Source organism: Sparus aurata, chromosome 16 (assembly GCF_900880675.1).
Source record: "Sparus aurata chromosome 16, fSpaAur1.1, whole genome shotgun sequence".
Lineage (NCBI taxonomy): Eukaryota > Metazoa > Chordata > Actinopteri > Spariformes > Sparidae > Sparus > Sparus aurata.
The window spans coordinates 7,796,460-7,816,101 of record NC_044202.1 but is presented as its reverse complement, the minus strand read 5'-3'; the positions used below and the strand labels follow the sequence as shown (position 1 = coordinate 7,816,101).

General features: G+C 41.0%; 3 protein-coding genes across 3 annotated transcripts; all 3 read left to right on the top strand.

Annotated features, from left to right (window-relative positions):
* Nucleotides 1-1,706: 1,706 nt before the first annotated feature.
* On the top strand, nt 1,707-5,187 carry yju2 (YJU2 splicing factor homolog). Its single transcript, XM_030392412.1, has 8 exons — nt 1,707-1,863; nt 2,150-2,250; nt 2,488-2,632; nt 2,760-2,894; nt 2,980-3,161; nt 3,299-3,455; nt 3,930-4,098; nt 4,332-5,187. Exons 1-8 carry the CDS (start codon nt 1,840-1,842, stop codon nt 4,451-4,453), a joined length of 1,035 nt encoding a protein of 344 aa, XP_030248272.1. The 5' UTR covers nt 1,707-1,839; the 3' UTR covers nt 4,454-5,187.
* A 729-nt stretch (nt 5,188-5,916) lies between these two features.
* LOC115566298 (SH2 domain-containing adapter protein F-like) lies at nt 5,917-13,666 on the top strand. The gene is made up of 8 exons (XM_030392120.1): nt 5,917-6,142; nt 7,242-7,491; nt 7,643-7,744; nt 7,879-8,041; nt 8,752-9,015; nt 9,098-9,272; nt 10,862-10,981; nt 12,510-13,666. The coding sequence occupies exons 2-8, from the start codon at nt 7,246-7,248 to the stop codon at nt 12,694-12,696; spliced, it is 1,257 nt and encodes a 418-aa protein (XP_030247980.1). The 5' UTR covers nt 5,917-6,142; nt 7,242-7,245; the 3' UTR covers nt 12,697-13,666.
* Nucleotides 13,667-15,001: 1,335 nt separating this feature from the next.
* On the top strand, nt 15,002-18,019 carry spmap2 (sperm microtubule associated protein 2). The gene is made up of 6 exons (XM_030391871.1): nt 15,002-15,177; nt 15,274-15,335; nt 15,419-15,476; nt 16,493-16,619; nt 17,383-17,542; nt 17,633-18,019. The coding sequence occupies exons 1-6, from the start codon at nt 15,116-15,118 to the stop codon at nt 17,872-17,874; spliced, it is 711 nt and encodes a 236-aa protein (XP_030247731.1). The 5' UTR covers nt 15,002-15,115; the 3' UTR covers nt 17,875-18,019.
* Nucleotides 18,020-19,642: the final 1,623 nt, after the last annotated feature.

Genomic DNA, 19,642 nt, shown 5'->3' with positions numbered 1-19,642 from the left:
AAGTCTTTTCTAGATCTCAAAATGGCCTGCTGATGAACACAGATATTTTGTTGGTATTAACTATTCACTTTTTTTTTGAAGGAACATCCCCCATTTGACCATCCACCTACTCCACCTTTACCCTCAGGCATGTGTATACATTTTTAAATTGAAAAAAGATGCACAAAATACAACAAGAATTAGCAACCTTCCCTCTCAAACACAAATTAGGCTGTTATAGTGACATTAGTTTCCTGCACCATGCATGATGATATGATATCCACAAAGACGGACAAGAGTACACATAAAGTATATTACAAGGGAGTGAACATAAATCGTAAGTGTGCAGGTAAACACATAGATGAAAAACTTGTGTTACAAAGGCATTTCAACAGACATATTTAGAACAAGACACTGATATTCCACCGTTTAAACAGTAAGTCATATTTTGTCTTTTGCCATGATGTTATCAAGCTCCAGCTGTTCCAATATCCAAAAGCAGAGAGCCATTCCCTCAAATGGAGGGGGTTGGTTTCCAAATTGGTTCCACATGGGACACCTCGAGCTTGCACTGCTGCAGGCGACGGCATCTGACTCACCAATGAGTCTTGTTGATGTGTCAGAATGAGGTTTAACTCTCCATCAACAAACCCAGCTGTGAATCTGACCATAAAACTGTTAAATCAAAATGAGAAAAGAAGGCCATACAGAGAGATTTGATTGAACGCATAATGTCATACTCTCGACATGCTGTTATGGAGGTTGTATATTTATGAACACAATCGTTTTCTCTTCCGTCGGTTTGCTGCTAATCCGTTTTGCCTGTCTGGTCCTGTCACCACTGTTCAATAAATCAGACCTGCAGGTTAACCCCCATTGACACCAATCTGTAATCAGGATCCAATTTCCTCTTGTGGGAATAACCTTAAACACCCCTTAACCGTCGTACGTGTGTGTGTGTGTGTGTGTGTGTGTGTGTGTGTGTGTGTGTGTGTGTGTGTGTGTGTGTGTGTGTGTGTGTGTGCGTGTGTGTGTGTGTGGGTGTGTGTTATGTTTGCACACCAACCCCTGTCAGAGACCCCACATTACCCCTGAGAGGACATCTCTCCTCCATGTTGATCATGATAAAGAGACAAGGCGGAGGCAGGCAGCAGAATGAGGGCACAAGTCAATACATAAAGCCTGTGACTCATTCAGGTTGAATAAAAGCGATGGGAAAAATACTGTATATCAATAAAAGTGCCTCAGAAATACTTTATATAATATCTATGTGTGTTTATATTAATGCTTCCTCTGCTTGCGTAATTGTGATCTTTAAGCGTGTAATATTATTGTCATTTTTGTTTGATTTTCATACAATTATTTAAAATTCCTGGTTAATTTTTGGCTCCTTCTGGACTGCTGACGGAGTAGTTGTTGCACTAATGACAGATAAAAGGGAATCCAAGACCTTTTATATCAATTTGAAGCAATCCAAAGAGAGGTTTTGTTTTCTGTGACAATATATTCATCATACAGTCATGTTTCTATGTGTTATGTGAAACCATTCTACTCGTAATAGCCTTTTTTTGAGGATTATTCCTTTTAAATTCCTTTTATTGTTTATTTTTTATATGATTATATCATATCTTTGTCTTCCTTTATGATCTACTACATATTATTTTTTCCAGGTGTCGTTACTAACCTCTGCCACAGGGGGGCAGCACCACCCTTTGAAGTACATTAAAACTACGGATGCGACAACCGGAAGTGTAGAGTTCAGCCTCGAGACAGAAAGCTCATTTATGGAAATACCCCCTGAAAACTAGCTATTCAAACGTATCTATCTCTAATTAATTTAAGTTTCTAACAAAAGCAACAATGTCCGAGAGAAAAGTATTGAATGTAAGTATGCGAACGCTAATGTTGTGCCTCTGTTAGCAACGTTTATCCGCCGTAATGAGCAAGAAGGCTAACTCTAGCTCGGAAGCTAATTGTTGTTAGCCATGCTAGCATTGAGCTATTTCTAGTAAACGTTGGGCTTGTAAATTTTTTACAGTTGCTCATTTGGGATATCTAAAGTACTTAATATGTTAGCTACCAGTCTTTTCTGTAGATGTCATTGTTATAACCACGTTTGTTCCACTTTCAGGCATGTCAGTAACTCAAGTGATTGTTTTCTTATCCACAGAAATACTACCCTCCGGATTTTGATCCGTCTAAAATCCCCAAACTTAAACTCCCAAAAGATCGTCAGTATGTGGTCAGATTGATGGCTCCATTCAATATGAGGTATGTTTTTCCCTGTCATCTTACATATGTTTACAGGCTTATATGAGCAGTTTTCAACACACAAACATAATCAATATAGTGTGGATGTCACATGTTTATATCTTGAATCCCAGGACAAAGTATCACTAGGATTGCTTATTTCTGTTTCATTGACTTGGTTGAATTTATTGAAGGACATGGACTTTCTGTCCTCTGTGACTGTAGCATGATCAGCATTTCCTCTCTGGTTGTCTGCAGGTGTAAAACATGTGGCGAGTACATCTACAAGGGGAAGAAGTTCAACGCACGCAAAGAGACCGTTCAGAACGAGCTGTACATGGGATTGCCCATCTTCCGCTTCTACATCAAATGTACTCGGTGTCTTGCTGAGATTACTTTTAAGGTGAGTATTTAATGCTCTGATTATCGCTGATATTTGTTGAAATAAAACAAACTAAGTACTCCTAAAGGTAGGATATCTCCAGCATTATGTAAAAATAACAATTTGGTATCTCATGTTGTGACTGTAGACCGACCCAGAGAACACAGACTACGCCATGGAGCACGGTGCAACGCGAAACTTCCAGGCAGAGAAACTGATTGAAGAGGAGGAGAAGAGAGTCCAGCAGGAGAGGGAGGAAGAGGAACTGAACAACCCCATGAAGGTAGGAGTTGTAAATGTAATTTACCGTGATTTATTTTAACTGGCAAAAAGAATAAAGAGTTTGTGATCTCCCAATCATCAACCAGGTGTTGGAGAACCGCACAAAGGATTCTAAGATGGAGATGGAGGTGCTGGAGAACCTTCAGGAGCTGAAGGAGCTGAACCAAAGGCAGGCTCAGGTGGACTTCGAGGGAATGATCGACCGATACAGAGAGCTGGAGAGGATCGAGAAGGAGAGGGAGAAAGAAGAAGATGAGCGAGAGACAAAGTGAGTGAGGAAGGTTAAAAAGACCAACGGTTAAACATTTATTTTTAACTTTAATCTCTGCTCATGTGTCTTCCCCTTATAATCAGACTGTGCCGTTAAAAACTCAATAAAATCTGACTGTCTCAATTGTTTATCAGAGAGATGCTGGAGCGCGCCCTCGTGAAAAGACTCAGAGACTCGGACTCGGACTCTGACTCAGAGAAGGAAGAGGAGGGTGAAAGCTCCCAGTCAAATGAATCCAGCACAGACAAACCAACAGACATCCTCACCATTGATAAACCCACACAGGCACCGGTACGTATGACCACTCACATCCAGCAAAGTGTGTGCCTCATGCAGTGACTTGCAGTTGACAGGTTTAAATCACATCTGCAAGTATTTTGGCAATTTTCTTCAGTCACTTTCAAGGTTTGATTTCAGTGCTGTAGCCTTCAACTTGCTCCCTCAACTCTCCTCACTGTTCCTACAATACTTCAAACTGATCCGCTGTCGAATGCCTGTAAAGAACCTTGTCTTGTTTTGTAGAGACATTCTTATTTAATATGTTTGCTGTCAGATGCTTAATGTGATGGCACATATGTATTACCTCTTCAGTGACTGCTTCACAGTTAAAACCCTCCTGTGAAAATGTTTAATATGAACCAACAGCAGGGGGAAATGTTGGTATGTTACTGAAGACACGAATACTAAAAGAAAGCTCAACAGATGAACCTTAATGAAGCTAACTTATTAGCAGGAAACATTGTGACACACTGTGCATTTCCACAGGGAACCTCAACTGGAGGAGTGAAGAGGGCCAAGGTGGAGACCTGGGAGAAGAGTGTGGGGACGCTGGGCGGTGGAGGGGCACTCGGGTCCCTGGTCGTGCGAAAGAAACCCAGACCAACTTTCGCCAAACCCCATCCAGTGGGGCCTGCTGCACCCAAATTACAAACAGGTAACACATCAGCTTATCTTACTGCTTATATGAAAGCTGTTTAGACCAAATCTTCTGAAAGATATTATTAATTTCTTTAATTATTTTCTCACCAAACATTTGTTCCTTCCAGTTCACATGAGCAGATGTGTGATTTCTGTTTAGGTTTCCTATTTACTTGGACACACGCTTATCTTTTTGCTGCTTGTTCACTTCCTTCATCAAATATTTTCATTGTGTATCTTGTTTTTCAGACTCAAAGAAATCTGTGGCTGTTTCCAACAACGCCTCTAAGCCTGTCACCACGCAAAACGGCTCGTCATCTCTCAGCCTGTTGGGGGCGTATTCAGACAGTGACAGCAATGACAGCGAATGAAAAGAAGATGCTCGGGAAGATTTTGAGTCATTGACACAGAATTGTATAAATGATGACATTCAAAATCATGTGTAGACAGTATGTGGGTCTTTGTATAAAGACTGATAATAAGTCAATGTGTCTGTGGGCTGTTATTAAAAGGAATTGTATTGTCTGCAATCGAAAATAATTCCTTATCTGATCCGCTGGTTCATGGATGTGTTGTTTATTAGAATTTAACATGATAAATGTTAATGTTTGAATTTCTTTTGAGGCCATGACAAAATGTCAGGTGATTATTTTAATGTTTATTAAAATGTCTTTAACTTAAACTTATTGTCCTCAACATGTTTTGACACCTGTACCCTCTTTTTTTTTTAAATATAAATGTTAAATGTTAATGATCAGAATATGTATTTATTTAAACTAAAGATTTGTCATATTTCACTGAGAATAACATTTCCTCCCACAACTCTACATAACGGCATCACCACATGACTGCAGTCTGTACTGATTGTCTGCATCGAACACATTAGTGAGTGGATGTGCAAGAACTGAAATAATTGTTGTTGCCCAAAGCAAGAAAGATAAAAAGCCAGTGCTCACCTTGAATTCGTGCAACAAAAATCTACAAATTGAAACAGAAATCTTAGTGTTTATATGACTTGGACCTGAAGCGTGACAGCCACATACAAAGAGTTAGAAAATCAGCCTGCTATTACATAAAGAAATAAAGGATTTCTGTCTAAACAAGATACAGAAACACTTGTTCAAGCATTTATTTCCAGATTGTAAGATCTTTATGACTTATTTCTAAAGCACTAAATGGTCTCTAACATCTTGAATTTACTTTTATATTGCAAATTACAAAGCGTACAGACCCATCGGAGACACGGTTATTCGGTATTACGGGGATCAAAGCCAAAGTGAAGCAGTTTTTGAGTTTCACCAGAGGTCAGCTACAACTGTCAGCTCATTAAAATCAGAGCTAAAATGTGGCAAATCGATTGATAATTTCTTTTTAATCTGTCAGTATATGCTTGCTCTTGTTTTTCCACTCAAAAATAAAAGCGATTTCAACATTTTCTTGACGTGTGATTGATTTGCAATGTCTCTGCCTCCCTTAAAACACTTCAAATAACCTAAACAAAGTATGAAAAACACTAATATTCACATCCTTACTGCTGCTGTTGAAAATATCCCAAGGTGTTGAATCAAAATGTGGCATTTAATATCAGAAATATGTCCCAGCTTTGACCACAAGAGGACACTTTAATCTTAAATGTGGGCCAAGAAGACATGATAAAAAAAAAAAAAAAATAGTAATTCTCTAATAGTATTAAAAGAAAATTGGCATTGCATTAGTGGAAGTGCATCTGCCAGACAAAGGATTGCATCTGTGTGGATTTAGCAGCAGTCCTGATGCTCGCAGCATGCTTTAAACTTTAATGTCGGCCAACCAATTACGTCTCTCCTCCCCTTTAATTCGCTCCGCCGTGCCAGTGAGTGTTGTGTCGGAGACAGTCTGCTCCACGGTCTGCCCCGGCTAACACTAGCTGATTGACCCGCTTGGCTCGGAGGCTGGACCCGGATTTCACGGTACACGATGTTTTATTTCTAGGTGCCTGGTAGCGTTAGGAAAAACGGAACGCTGGATGATAACCGAGAAGACGTGACTGAAACGGGAAGCCGTCAATGCCAAGAAAGAAGGTGAGCGTGAAGAAGTGTCGTTAGCGGCGTCCGGCTAACTTAAGCTAACTTAGCTTTGGCATATTTACAGAGCGGTGAGCATCAGTTGGACGACTCACATCAGTTTAACCTGCTTATTCTATAAAGTAATAACAAAAACAGCAAGAATAGTCAACTATTTAACTTCGCAGTGATAGTTTTTTTCTATTTAAAATTGTCTTAAATCAACTGTTGTGAGTAAGTGGCTGATTGAAAACCCTCTTATTTACCCTCAGAATGCTAACTAGCTATTGTCAGGGATTTGCTGACCTAGCAAGCCGGTTAGCATCCATCTCCTTCATTAAAAACACACTTTCAGCTTCACTTTATTATTGTTAGAAAAAGGATTTTCGCTGGACCTGTTGATGGATGTCAACAGCTTGCTCCTCCAGGGCATGGCCACTTCTTCAGGGGATTTAAAAAAACTTCAGCCAAGTTAATTCTGACTAACATAAACAAAGACCTCATGGTGATTTATTTGGGTCACTCACAGGTGATAGGTCCAAATTAAGTGTATATATGTTTACTATTTTTACTGTTAATGCTTATTCTTAGTGATGCATAAGATATCAAGATTTTTTTTGGTCCACAGATGGAAAATGTGTGTTGCAGCATCACAAGAAATACAAGTAATTAAAGGAGATATATTATGTTAATTTCCAGGTTCATGATTTAATTTTATGTTGCTACAAGAATAGGGTTACATTTTTTAATGCTCCGCTATATTCACCCTCTGTCTGAGATGCTCTGTTTTACTTAATCTTTAATATCAAGTCTGCTCTGATTGGTCAGCTCACACACACCCGAGCAAGCATCGCCCACCATGTCTCCAGTCGGCTCTGTCGTGTTCTCAGCTTCTAGTTAGCTTCACTTCAACCGTGAAAACAGGCACAATCTATGCAAATGTGTGACATGTTGATGCAGTGTGATGTCAGGAAGACATGGAATTAATGGCGGGATGACTCATGAGGTGTTGAAGACACTTCAAAGACCTGTGTATAACATGCTAAAGGGGAAATTTGTGTACTAATCCTGAATTATTTAACAACAACAAAAAAAAACACTGACATTTTTTTCCCAGCTCCATGGCAAAGTGGTTGAAGGACTACCTAAACCTTGGCACCAGGCGTGACCCTCCACAGCCCCCGAGGCCAGATTACAGCGAGAGTGAGATTCTGAGGGCCTACAGAGCTCAGAAGGAGCTAGATTTTGAGGACCCGTACCAGCACTCTGACAAGGAGCATCAGAATGGTGGATTCAACCCCTGTAGTGCCACAGTGAGCCTCCCCTCGTTCCCTGCATTTGGTTCGGTGTTGCCCAATGGCGTGGAGGTAAGACATGCGTGTTTTCACTGTCTTTTCACTGTGTTTTCACTCACTTTCACTGTTAACTGTTGCGATTTTTGTAACATTGACTGTCTTTTGTGCTTGATCTTCTCTCGACATTGAGTACTGAGGTGATTTTGTTTGTGTTATGTTCCAGGTGAAAGTGGTGTCTCCCAAGCACAGACTAATTAAAGTGGACTCTCAGGAGTTTGGTCGCTGTAAAGTCCCACTGAGTCCCGTGACAATTCAAGAGGAACCTGTAAGGACTGATTTATTTTTATTTCCTCAATTCTATGTTTTCACTTTATCTAATTTGCTCACTCTTTTTCTCTCGAGTCATATTTCCTGCTCTCTCATTTGTGAGATGCTCTTTGTTTCTCTCTCCCTACCAAGGTGGTACCTTCTGCTCCAGCAGCGTCGGACGCTGACACAGATTATTCTGACCCCTTTGATGTCCGTCCAGACCCAAGAGGCCGACCGAACTGGGAGCCCAAATCTGCACCAACAGATTGCTGCAGCTACATGGAGCCATTCGAGGCCCAGCGGATCATCTCAGGTAAACCATGATACCTTTTCCTTCCACTAGCCAGGGCTCTTGATAACAAATGACAGAGTAGCATATTGTACACTTAACAGCTACCATCTTAATCTTAATAACATGCTGAATTAAATCTATTTACATGCCATCGTCTTTATCTCCAATGCGTTCGTAGCATTGCTCCTGGAAAGGGGGAACGGTGCTGTGTTTTTGTCACAGCTGGACTCAGTAAACATCCGTCACTACTGCAAAGTCATTTGATGTGGGAGTCGATAACAACGGTGCCCGTTCCCGGTAACAAAAGCCAGATGTCAGTGGGTGTTAGTGGGTGAAAGGGGTATAACATACAGTTTCTGCAACAAGGATGCAATCTAGGACATACTGTGATCTGTATGCATTTGGCAAGATTCACAAACCATCTTGACTAGAGAATGGAGGGGATATGAGTCAGCACCACCTGGCCAACAGCCAGCTCTTCTGCAAAACACTGTTCGCCTTGATGGAAACTTAGGGCGGGGAATTGATCGGACATACAAGAGAGAGAACATTCAAGGATATAAAACACTTGCTCATAAGATTTCTTTTCATGCAGTGCGTCAGTGCTCCAGATATTCATCTTTCTTGCTCCGTATTTTCAGTTTTCAGCTAATTTTTATCAGCATAGTTGCTCTGTTTGCTTCGGAATTAAAACTCTCCATAAATTGATTTACTCTGTGTTTGTTGTGCAGAACTGCAGAACAGCATGATGGCAACTAACAGGTCCGGGAGTGGAGATGGCGGACAGTTATATGACAACCCATATGAGGAGAGGACACGTCACCAGCACCGAGCTGCACCACCAGCACAACAACAACCAACTCAGTGGGTTGAGGGCGGACTTGCCCAGATAGACAGCAGGGAGAGCAGGCTGCCCCAGGACGATGAGAGGCCAGCTGATGAATACGACCAGCCCTGGGAGTGGAAGAAGGACAACATCTCTAAAGCTCTAGCAGGTAAACTGACTTCCTCAGTGTGTCCATTTCATGTGTGCTTTTTTTTTAAACTAACCTCCTGTATCTTTGTGTCCGGCCACAGTTCAGTTTGAAGGGGCTGAAAGGGAGCGCTCGCGAGCTCAGACAGAGCAGACCAGGCTCACCAAGACAGGCACTACATCAACCACAGCGGAGTCAACTACTCTCCGTCTAGTTGGTGACACCCCTCCTCTCCTGGGAGAGAGGGTGGATCCGTCTGTGCCACTAGAGAGACAAGTGTGAGTAGACATCTTTGCTGTTAAAATGGAGCCAGTGTTTTGCTTTTTTCGCTCCAGAGCAGCTTTCACATTGCTGAACATAATCACCTGATTCAGAATCTGTTGGCAGAGTTTCACTAGAACGGCATTAAAAACAGGAAGGAAAATGAAATCAGTTCAAATTGAATACAGTTTGATTGAAAAAAGATAATAAAATACCTTAATGATAAACTTGAAAACAGTTTAATGGAGTTACAGTGCTGCAGTTAGTTGCACAAATTTGATAAAGATAATTAAAGTGCTGTAGAGAAATCAAACAGAGGTGATAACAGTGGAGTTTTTTTTACCAATATAATTTTTAAACTAGGGAAAAGATTTGCTTACAGTTGTTTGTAATCCAAAATAAAATCTAAATCTATGACTCTAATTTCTAACACTCTGACACTTTATGTTTCTCATTTGTCAGCAAAAACTGTGAGGCAAATCAACAAGCAAACATAGCTCATATTTGAATCAATATGCATGATCATTTATTCCTACCCATGTTTTTTTTTTACCAAACTGTGTGTGACACTAGGAACATTTGGGAAGATCATTTTAACCCTCTATTGAGAAAAATTGGATTTTAATGTTTGTTTTACAACTTTACAACAGTTGGGTACAAGGAGGAAATTAGTTTATAGTCGGATGTTGATCAAAAAATAACTTCAGGTTTAATTTCTTTTGAGATTTTGTTGTGTTTCCGCTAGTTGTGTCTAATTATCTAACTATGTGTCCACCTCCGCTCCAGTCTGTTTTTATTATGCTAACTCCTCTCTGTACATGGTTAAGTACAAGCAAATGGTATTTAGGTCTCTATCATCTTCACTTACTCTCTACATACAGAGTTCATTCATGAGCTGTTTTTTTTCTTCATGGAAATTCACTAAGTGTTACTGAAATGAATCCACATTACTGGAAGATTTTGCAGACATTACATATTGCTCACCGGACATTCTCTGCTGCTATTTGTTACTTATGTAATTAGCCCTACAAAGCTCAGCCACTTTGACTTCCTTTCCTTAAAAATAGAACCCACCATATATTTTTTCCTTCTGTGTTGTTATCTGTGTCAGTCATGACCCAAACTGCGGGTAGTTTTACAAATTCAAGTAAATTTAAGAGAATGAAGAATCACTTTGACTTCTACATAAGGTCTTACCGACTTGTTTCTCAAATCGGATATAAAATAAATGGATTGTTTGCAGTGAGCAGACCAGATTTTCCTGTCCAGACACCATGACTCATCTGCTTGTGTCGCAGTGGTAAAGATGTCAGTAACGACAGTCATGACGTACACTGGCGACCGGCTTTCCATCTCCTTAACATGAGAAACAATCACGCTTATTATTGTGTAATCGTCCGTTGGCTGTTGTTCAGTGTGTCGTCTTCCATATCACTCTGCCAGTATCAGCATATATGCTGTACAGCTGCTGTTATTCACTTCCTTGACTCCAGATTCCAAATTGACATGTCATGCTGTGAGTGACACAAAAAGACTTGTCCTACAGTTACATCACATGGTTTTAAAGAAACTCTTTGTTGTCCTGTCTCCTCCTGGTCTTCTGCAGGTGGTACCATGGAACGCTGAGTCGCTCGGAGGCAGAAAGTCTACTGACTCTGTGCAAGGAGAGCTCCTACCTGGTGAGGAACAGCCAGACCTCCAGGAACGACTACTCACTCTCACTCAGGTAGACGCTCGTGCTCACATTCTGACCTCACGTTTTTCTTTTGACTGCACATTCTGGGCTGCAGTCAAAAGCTGCTCCCAGCTCACAAGCTTTTTAAATCATGTTCCCCTAATACTTTATTCTAAGCTGTTCTGAATAAAAAAAAACAAAAAAAAACACAAATCCTGTTCATGCTGTCTTGATTTAAAACATCATAACACTCTCTTAAAGGGGAAATCTACCCCAGTGTGCCGCACTGTATTGTACTGTTTCTAAAATTATCTGATCTGTTTTTTTTTGCCTCATTCGGGTATTGTGAAGGTCTGTGGGTGATGAGAGAGTCTTCTCAGATCAGAGCCCTGAGGCTGCTTTTAATTTTTCACCATTTTTCCATTATCTCGCTTTCCACCCCAGCGCTCCATTTTTGTTGCTCTTTCCCTCTCCCATCCCCCCTTTTCCTCTCTGCGAGTGTGTTTTCAGCACGAATAAATGATTAGCATCAAAGCAGCTGTTTTTCTGAGATCCGCTGCATGCTGGGAATTGCTTCTAACCTCACATCTGTGCTCGTTTTGAAGGAATGAGGAAGGCAGTCCTTTGATTGGTTTGAAGCCAACCAAAATCAAATAAATAATCAAATGATGCAGAAATGGATCAAGGGGTGTCAGTGATGCATCTTGTCTGATGTTTTATGTCACAAGAAATGACACCAACACAAGATGTTCCTATGTAGGCTCCACATTTATCAAAGGTTAAATTCTTCATTTTTAAAACGGTGCTTAAGAAAGAAATATATATTTTTTTAATTCCTATGAAAGATTTACATTTAGCAGATGCTTTTCTCCAAAGTGACTTACAGTGATTCATACACTGATGGCGGTGGCTGCCACGCAAGGTGCCGACCAGCACATCAGGAGCAGTTTGGGGTTCAGTATCTTGCCCAAGGACACTTCGTCATGCAGACCAGGGGAATCGAACCAGCAACCTGGCTGGCTCTGCCCCTCTACCATACTTACTTTGAATTTTTGGATTTAACTTCATAAGGAACAGTACAAGTAAGCTACAGAATGAGATCAAAACCTGAAAAACACACACAAAAAATGGACTTGCCCTTTAATGATTTGTAAGAAGATGGATAGCTTTTTATTCTCAAGTCTATGAATGGTAAAAGTGAAGGATTTCAATTTGTCCAAAGTTTCACACTCCCTGAATTGTCTCCACTTCCTGCTTCCTGTAACACTTTTCCCTTGGATGTGTCTGTCATTATGAAATTTGGCACGTTGTAATTTCCCCGACATTTAAGGATGAATTACACATTTTCCCGGACTCTAGGTTTATTTTTAGAAAACCAAAACCAAAATTTTTTCCACACGAGGATTACGCATGCACACCCACACGTCGCTCCAGGAACTTTGTGATTTCTTGTAAAGATAAAACCAACACGGACGAACTTTCAGTTTTGCTTTGTGAATGTCACAGCATTCTTTGGAGTGAATCAGACGAGACGATGTTGATCTTTTCTTCTTCTTCTTCTTCCTCCTTTCCCTGTCAGGAGCTGTAAGGGCTTCATGCACATGAAGTTCACTCGGTCTGCGGAGGGGCGTTACGTGCTCGGGGAGAACAGCCCTCCTTTCTGCACCATCCCAGAGGTCATCCACTACTACACTACACACAAGCTGCCGATCAGAGGAGCTGAGCACATGTCCCTGCTGTATCCTGTCATAGTGCAGACCCTCTGACACTGACGCACTCGCACGTTCTTCCTACATGTTCTTCTTCTGGTGCTACTGAATACTATACTCAATATTTACATTTTTCTGCCTCCTTCCTTTCCTACCTGCCTTTTTTTCCTTCCATTTCTACCTGAACCGCTCAGAGAGATTGGACTGTTTGGTGCCATCTTTTCCATAATTTACCAGAACCCCAGTAACTACACTGGCAGCTTGATAAGAGAGCTTGTCGCCTCATGAATATTCGCCTGTGAACTGGTTTTATCACTGAAAAATCCCTAAGACTCCTGAGAATCAGCCATCATCAATATTAAGATGGTAGCTGAGTACTTGTTAGGTAAAAAATAAGAAGACAAACTGAGATGTCTTGAGAGAGTAGAAAAATTACAGAATCTTGCATGAAGATTTGTCTCTTTTACTGTATTGCAGAGCTAGACTGTACTGCCAGCTCACTTGAAGGATAACGGTGGTTTTCTTGTCAACTAGGCTGACTTTTCACCCACAGCAGCAGTTATTTTCTCTTAAAATGACAAAAAACAAAAGATGGATATGACGCGTGGGCAGTCAAAGTACAAAATGCCGAAGAAAAATTGCTGTAACTGCAAAAAAACACTTTTATCATCCATTTTAAGTGTATCATCAACCAAACATTACATATTTACTGCTGCCGTCTCTGGCTTTCTTTTGTGTTTCAGAGGCCTGTGAATGTTTTTTGATGCTGTGCCCTGCAGTGTCCTCCTCACTTCATGTTATGTGTGAACGACAGTAAAATGTCCGACTGACGTGACTCGTTAACTTCACACAGTAACAGACTCCTGCAATACTAGTTTAGAGAGTAATAACTTACAGTATTATATTGAAAGCTCGTGGCTTTGTGATCATGACTATTAAAGAAGCTTTGGTAGATTATTTACTGTTATTTGCTGTTTTATAAGATTTAAAATGTGTGTTGAAAATAAAGGTGTTGTCTGTTTTTAAACTTTCTGTGTCGCGTTGTTTAATTCTGCTTTCTATGTCAGTCTGTGGATTTTAGATTTAGGAGTGTGAAATGGGTATTTCACAGCACATACATATAAACAAATGAGACTGAATGTAAGATTAAAGTCTCCGTATTCATGTGCATGTTGAATAGTTAAATGTTAGTGTTTATAATGTAAATGTTAATTACGACAAAAAAGACAAAAGCACCCCACTGAAAATTAGCTTGCCCGAAAAACGAAACTACGGTAAATCTTAAAAGTGCCTCTTTCGTCGTTATTATGCATTTACAGGAAGGTTTGACTCGCATTCAATCACAAATAAAGCCTCGGTTGCTTTTTGGCGAGAGTTGGACTTTAAAGATGCTTTCCCAGAACTACAATCTGTATTTGAGTTTGGCACTGTCTGGGAGGAATACAATTAAAGTTAAAGATCAAATTAATGATCAATCCGTTTCCTCTTTCCAGGAAACCACTTTGTTTACGTCTCGTTTTCTGAAACTCAATACAAAACTTTAATTGAGACTTGTCAGCATATGAAGTTTCAAAAGTGGATATTCATCATCCCTCACTGTACAGCTGTTACATGATTCATTTAGATATATTTGACTGCACAGCAAGGCAGATTTAGCCATCTTGTCTCACCCTGCTCATGAATGGTCCTCAGTGTAGTGTACCCCACCAGCGTCACCTGATCCCCTAGCAACCTGCAGGTGTCGGTGTCACAACCGGACAAGGAAAGGAGCGACTACAGGTGCGGTATGATTAAACTTTAGCGTAGCTTACAGGTGCACTTTGTAGTTTTCGGGGAAGAAACTTTAATCAGACAAGAAAGATCTTTACTATTTGATTATTTTCATGACAGAATAAGCAAACTGACCTTAAAGGACAACACAATTTGTTTAGATTTGGCGGACCCTGCCACCTTTCTTGCTTTAAAGACTGTTCTGGGCACCTAATTTTTACCTCTGACAACAGCTTGTTTATTCAGTTACTGAAAGAAAAAGTCTGATTTTACCTCATTACCTCATTAATATTGTAAATATTTGAATTCTGTGTTTGAATTTCTTCTCCAAATTACAAAGAGCCCCTTTAAAGCTAACTAGAAGATAAACAATTATCTACTATTTATCTGTGAGAGTACAGATTATTAATGTTACCCGGTAAAGGTAAAATTCATTGTAGCAGTCCGGACTGGGAGTTCTTGGAGAACCAGGCGGATCGTCATCATGCGGTGTCGGAATAATATGAAAAACATACAAATAAACACATAGGTATCATTTCAGATGGTAAAGTTTATTGGTAAAATGTAAACTATCCTGCCTCCATTACATGTCTTTGTCCACATTTGGGAGATCATTGCAAGGAATGTGCATAAATTGATACTGGAATCGATACTTGTAATTCACCAGCACTATGTTCTGTTCCCCAATCAGCTTTAAACCGTTTCCATGGCAACTCGGACTCAGAGGCTCGCTCAACCCAAACCCGACAGACTCAGATACCCAGACCGGTAGGCCCGACGGAACCCTTCTTTTTCTTTCTTTGTCTCCGTGTCTTCTTCTTTATCTTCTGAGATCAGTTTTCTTTTGTATTATTTATTTCTCAGTCGTTCTGTTTACTGGCTGGATGAACTTCCACCGGAGAAGACTGGATCCACCACCAAGCCTGGTACGTCCATCACTCTCCGCTTCTGTCTTTTATGTACAAGCCATCATTTTGTGATGATGTGCAAAATTATTTTTCTTTTGTAGAGTTAAGCCATCGCTGGCTGGAGCTGAGTAGGAGTAAAAAGCTCTACACTGAAGTCACGTAAGTACAACAACTTCTACTATTGCACACGTGTGGTTTGTTTTTACCTTTGAGGCAGAGAGATCCGTACCTTTTATTTAGGACAGGCCTCTATTTTGTAATTTCCTCCATGTCTACCTTTTGTTTTAATGCATTCAGTATATGTCTGTTCCCACAGTTGGATTAGTACAGCAAGAGTCATGTCAGATGTTGTACTTTGCATTTTTTCCTCAAACAATTGCAAAGTATTATACATTAAAAATGTACAGCCTTTGCAGTGTAAATAGGCTTTTATTGTGAAAAACATCAAGAAGTGTGGAGTTTTGCTGGAGGTGGCAGAAGAACAGCAAAAGTCAGAAACAAGTTTAACATGACTCGATAAATTACCAACATTATAATTTGTTATTTAAGACTTTAAATACAAGCTGTCATGTGAGAAGTCTTGTTACTGTTGATGTCCGACATTGAATTTCAGACCATGACGTGTTATATGACGTGGAAACTCACTCATGAGCTACTCATCCTCAACGTTATGGTTAAGTTTCATAGCCTGCAAATTGTATCTGGCGTATCAGAGATAATACGCGTAAATTGCCACACATTGTTACATACAGCCATTTTTAAGATCTCAGTAATTAATCAAGTGAAATATAGGCTGTGTAGTCCATTGTGATAATATATAACGCATTCATCAATATCATGTTAGTTCACCGCAAAACATTTAGATACATAAATCCTCCTGCAGGTTCTGTGTGTTTTGTAAGGCCTCAAGTTGTTGACAGGAAATCTCCACAGGGCACCTATGAGAAAGTCTCCTTTTCACTATTTTTCTATTCTGTTCTTGTGTCTCTTATCTGCCACCCTACCCACTTCCTTCCTTCCTCCTTCCTCTTTCCTCTTTCTTCATCTCCCTCTATGATACTAGAAATCTTTATAACCTCCCCCCACTTATCTTTTTGTGCCACCTCTTGTTAGTGCTTTCATTCACCCTTTTTCCTTTCGTCTCCTCTCCCTCATCCACTTTTTTCCTTCCTCAGACTTTCGCCCATATGGGAAGTGAGTGAACATGCTCTCAGGGCCGTTGCGTCCAGCAGGCTGTGCAGTCTGGCTCAACCTCGAGCCCCTGTGGCTGGCTGGAGGCCGGACCGCCTACCGCTGGCCCCTGTGAGTAACGCATGCCTAATTTCCTGAGAAACTGCTTCTTACAAGCAGAACGTGGGACAGCTGGCAAGTTTCTGATTGTGCCAAAACAACTGTGCCGGTAAGGGCAGGGTGGCAGCTAGTTAGAACGTAAAGGATTACAGGTTGAGTTGTTTTTGATTTCTGCAGTAGGGTTTTTTCACTGTGCACTTGATGGTCCAGATGGCACACGTGATAACAGCTATTTTTGAAGGGTTTAAGTTGGTATTCATACATTTCCTGTTTACATTTATTTCTATACACGTGGTTAAACCTCAAATTTAAGTGGAAATAGAAGACTTTTAAATGTTTACCGGTAATAGAACTGTTTGGCGCCGCTGTCGCAAAAAACACACAGCAGTAAGCAGCAGTAAGCTCAGTTAGCCGTGCAGCTAGCTGGACTGCTCATGGGAGTGTCGGTGTTTAACCCGCTAGTGTAGCAGCTCTGGATCATTGGGAGGAAGAGGTTTTCAGGCCTCGGCTCAAAACATGCTGTTGGAAGTGTGTTAGCATGCAAACCATGGCTAATTATCACAAAACACAAAGCACAGATTTTGGGAATGCTAATAGTTTTGCAGGTATTTGGCCATGAAACAAAGTATTGGACAAAACCTTAGCTGTGATATTCACTTTTCACAGATACAAGTTTCATTTGTTTGATCGATTCAAAGGAGGTCGTGTCTTATGTTGTGCCTTCGTGTGTGTGTGTTTAATGTACGTTCATCAATGACCTGATTTGTGATCCCAGTTGAACAGAGCCACGCAGACGGCGGTCGCCACTTCACGTATTTGCCAGCTCGCCCAGCCTAAAAGAAGGCCGGTTCTGGAGGGCTCGGGCCACAAATCGAAACCGGTGCCCATGACCCACTTACCTTGCAAAGCATCGGCACACATCGAGCTGCTTGCAAGTAGGTTCTTCTTGACACCATGCGGTGTCCTTGATCAAGTTCTGCATTGTTTCTGTTCGCTGTTTGACCCGATTGCGTCCGTCTTCGCAGCCCCTAAGCACGACCACCCAGGGTTCGAAGGAGAGCGCTCAGTGTGCTGGCTCGTCTCCAGAGCGGCGAGACACTACAACGCCAGCCAGAGACTTCTAGAGCTCTCCAGTCCCAAAGAGAGGAAGGCTCTGTTCGAGGGATACGACCCCTACACGGTCAGCCGGGCGGCCCGTTCCGCCAGCCCCTCGCCTCGGATACGACAGCTCTGCCTGCCTCTGCCTCGCAAATGTAGCTCCAACTAGGAGGGAGGAGGTCCGTTCCCTGAAGAAGTGCTGATTGTTTTCCTCTCCATGCTGTGATAAAGTTGCCTTCATGGAAAATCATGACAAAGCTGTATGTGTTTTTTCTGCTATCTTGCGTGAATAAATACACGGGTAGAGAAGTACAGCGGCGCCCTACTGTGTATGACATTTGCTGGACCTCTTAAAAACTCATTTCTACTTCTTCTGCAACCTTTCAGTTCTTCGGGGTAAGAATTAGTATGAACCTGAAGTTAAGTGAAAGTATGACGTTGTGGCGCTGAGCATTGGTTTTAAGCTCATCAATCAGAATCTGTTGAACGCGTTCACGAATGTGCCGTGAGCACCTGTGTTGTGAATCGTTTTGTTTTTGCTTTGCTCATCCGTGCCATTATTATGATTAAGAGGACTTCTGTAATTGCATCAACGTCACAGTTAGACACTGAAACAAAGCAAACAATCAGAGGGATATTGTTTACTGCAGCTTGAAAATTGCTCTGAGACATCCTGGAGCACACACATCCTGCGCACACGTCCCTCCACATTTTCTAATTGTTCTCTGAGTTATCGCTAACACAAGCCATAGAGCCGGTGAGTCACTTATGAAGGGATACTGTTGAATCACAAATCAAAACATTTCATAACTCCAAATGGGCCATAACAAAAGTCTTTTAAAGGACAGGTTCACTCAGTGATGCAATTCAGTCCTTATCTAATCAGTCAGGTGAAGTTTTGTAGTCGACAAAACATTTCCGGAGCGTCACAACTAAACAGTGAAGATTTGTTTTGTTTTTTTAAATAAAGGGTGTAAATAACATCTGTACAAATCAATGTTGGATCTCGGGGCCTTGAGAGGCTTTGATTTCACTGAGTGTAGCAACGGATTCAAGCTGAACATGTCAGATCAGGGAGTCCCCACCGAAACACCCTGAACCCAGCCAACACTGCGGTGTGTCTGCTCTTATGATTCTGATGAAGTTGTTCTCTCATGACATATTATCTCGTTATTTTGGAAAATTATATCATATATATTGTTATAATGACATTAACAAAGTTTGATTTCTCAAGATATCGACAAAATGATCTTGTTACCTGAGAATTTGTTATTCCATTAATATGTATAACTCTTGACTCTTGACTAAACTTTTTAAAACTGTATCTCACAATTTTAGATCCATCACTGTGAAACAAGCACTTCTTGATCTGGGAGCAAGTCCACATTTAGTGGGACCAGATAAACCAGGAAGTAAACCCTAAAGACATTACATATTTGGTGTACGCGCCAGACGAACAGTTCTTATTGGATTGGATCTTTTTAAAGTATATATTTTTTTGGCTCTTTGGCAGGATAGTTGAAGATATGATAGGAAACAGGTTGAGAGAGAGGGGGAGTGACACGCAGCAAAGGGACCCGGGCCGGGAGTCAAACCCGGGTCCGCTGCAGCGAGGACAAAGCCTCTGCACATGGGACGTTAGTCTTTAGTTGGTCCTTATCTGCTTAAGTTGTTTAAGAGAGCGCTGTTTCTCTGCAAAAATCCAAATTGATCTGAAAAGTGCCCCGTTTGAAGCACAAGCACAAGCCTTTCTGCTCATCAAGAGTGTTAATAAGGTCTGTTCAAATCAACTTGGGGCTCCCAGAGACTTGAATGACACCTGAGGAGTTGTGTGGAGCCATTTTTCATTTGTTTCAGTTGGTCAGGACAGTTTTGCTGTGAAGATGCGTTTGTCTGACAATGTCGCTATGACTGACTGATAAGTCTATTGTGGATGA

Coding starts and splice junctions, on each gene's coding strand:
- yju2 (XM_030392412.1), top strand. CDS start 1,840: ATGTCCGAGAGAAAAGTATTGAAT. Junction 2,633..2,759: donor TTGCTGAGATTACTTTTAAG/GTGAGTATTTAA, acceptor TTGTGACTGTAG/ACCGACCCAGAGAACACAGA. Junction 3,456..3,929: donor ATAAACCCACACAGGCACCG/GTACGTATGACC, acceptor GCATTTCCACAG/GGAACCTCAACTGGAGGAGT.
- LOC115566298 (XM_030392120.1), top strand. CDS start 7,246: ATGGCAAAGTGGTTGAAGGACTACCTAAACCTTGGCACCAGGCGTGAC. Junction 7,492..7,642: donor TGTTGCCCAATGGCGTGGAG/GTAAGACATGCG, acceptor GTTATGTTCCAG/GTGAAAGTGGTGTCTCCCAA. Junction 7,745..7,878: donor TGACAATTCAAGAGGAACCT/GTAAGGACTGAT, acceptor CTCCCTACCAAG/GTGGTACCTTCTGCTCCAGC.
- spmap2 (XM_030391871.1), top strand. CDS start 15,116: ATGGCAACTCGGACTCAGAGGCTCGCTCAACCCAAACCCGACAGACTC. Junction 15,178..15,273: donor AGACTCAGATACCCAGACCG/GTAGGCCCGACG, acceptor TTTATTTCTCAG/TCGTTCTGTTTACTGGCTGG. Junction 17,543..17,632: donor ACACATCGAGCTGCTTGCAA/GTAGGTTCTTCT, acceptor CCGTCTTCGCAG/CCCCTAAGCACGACCACCCA.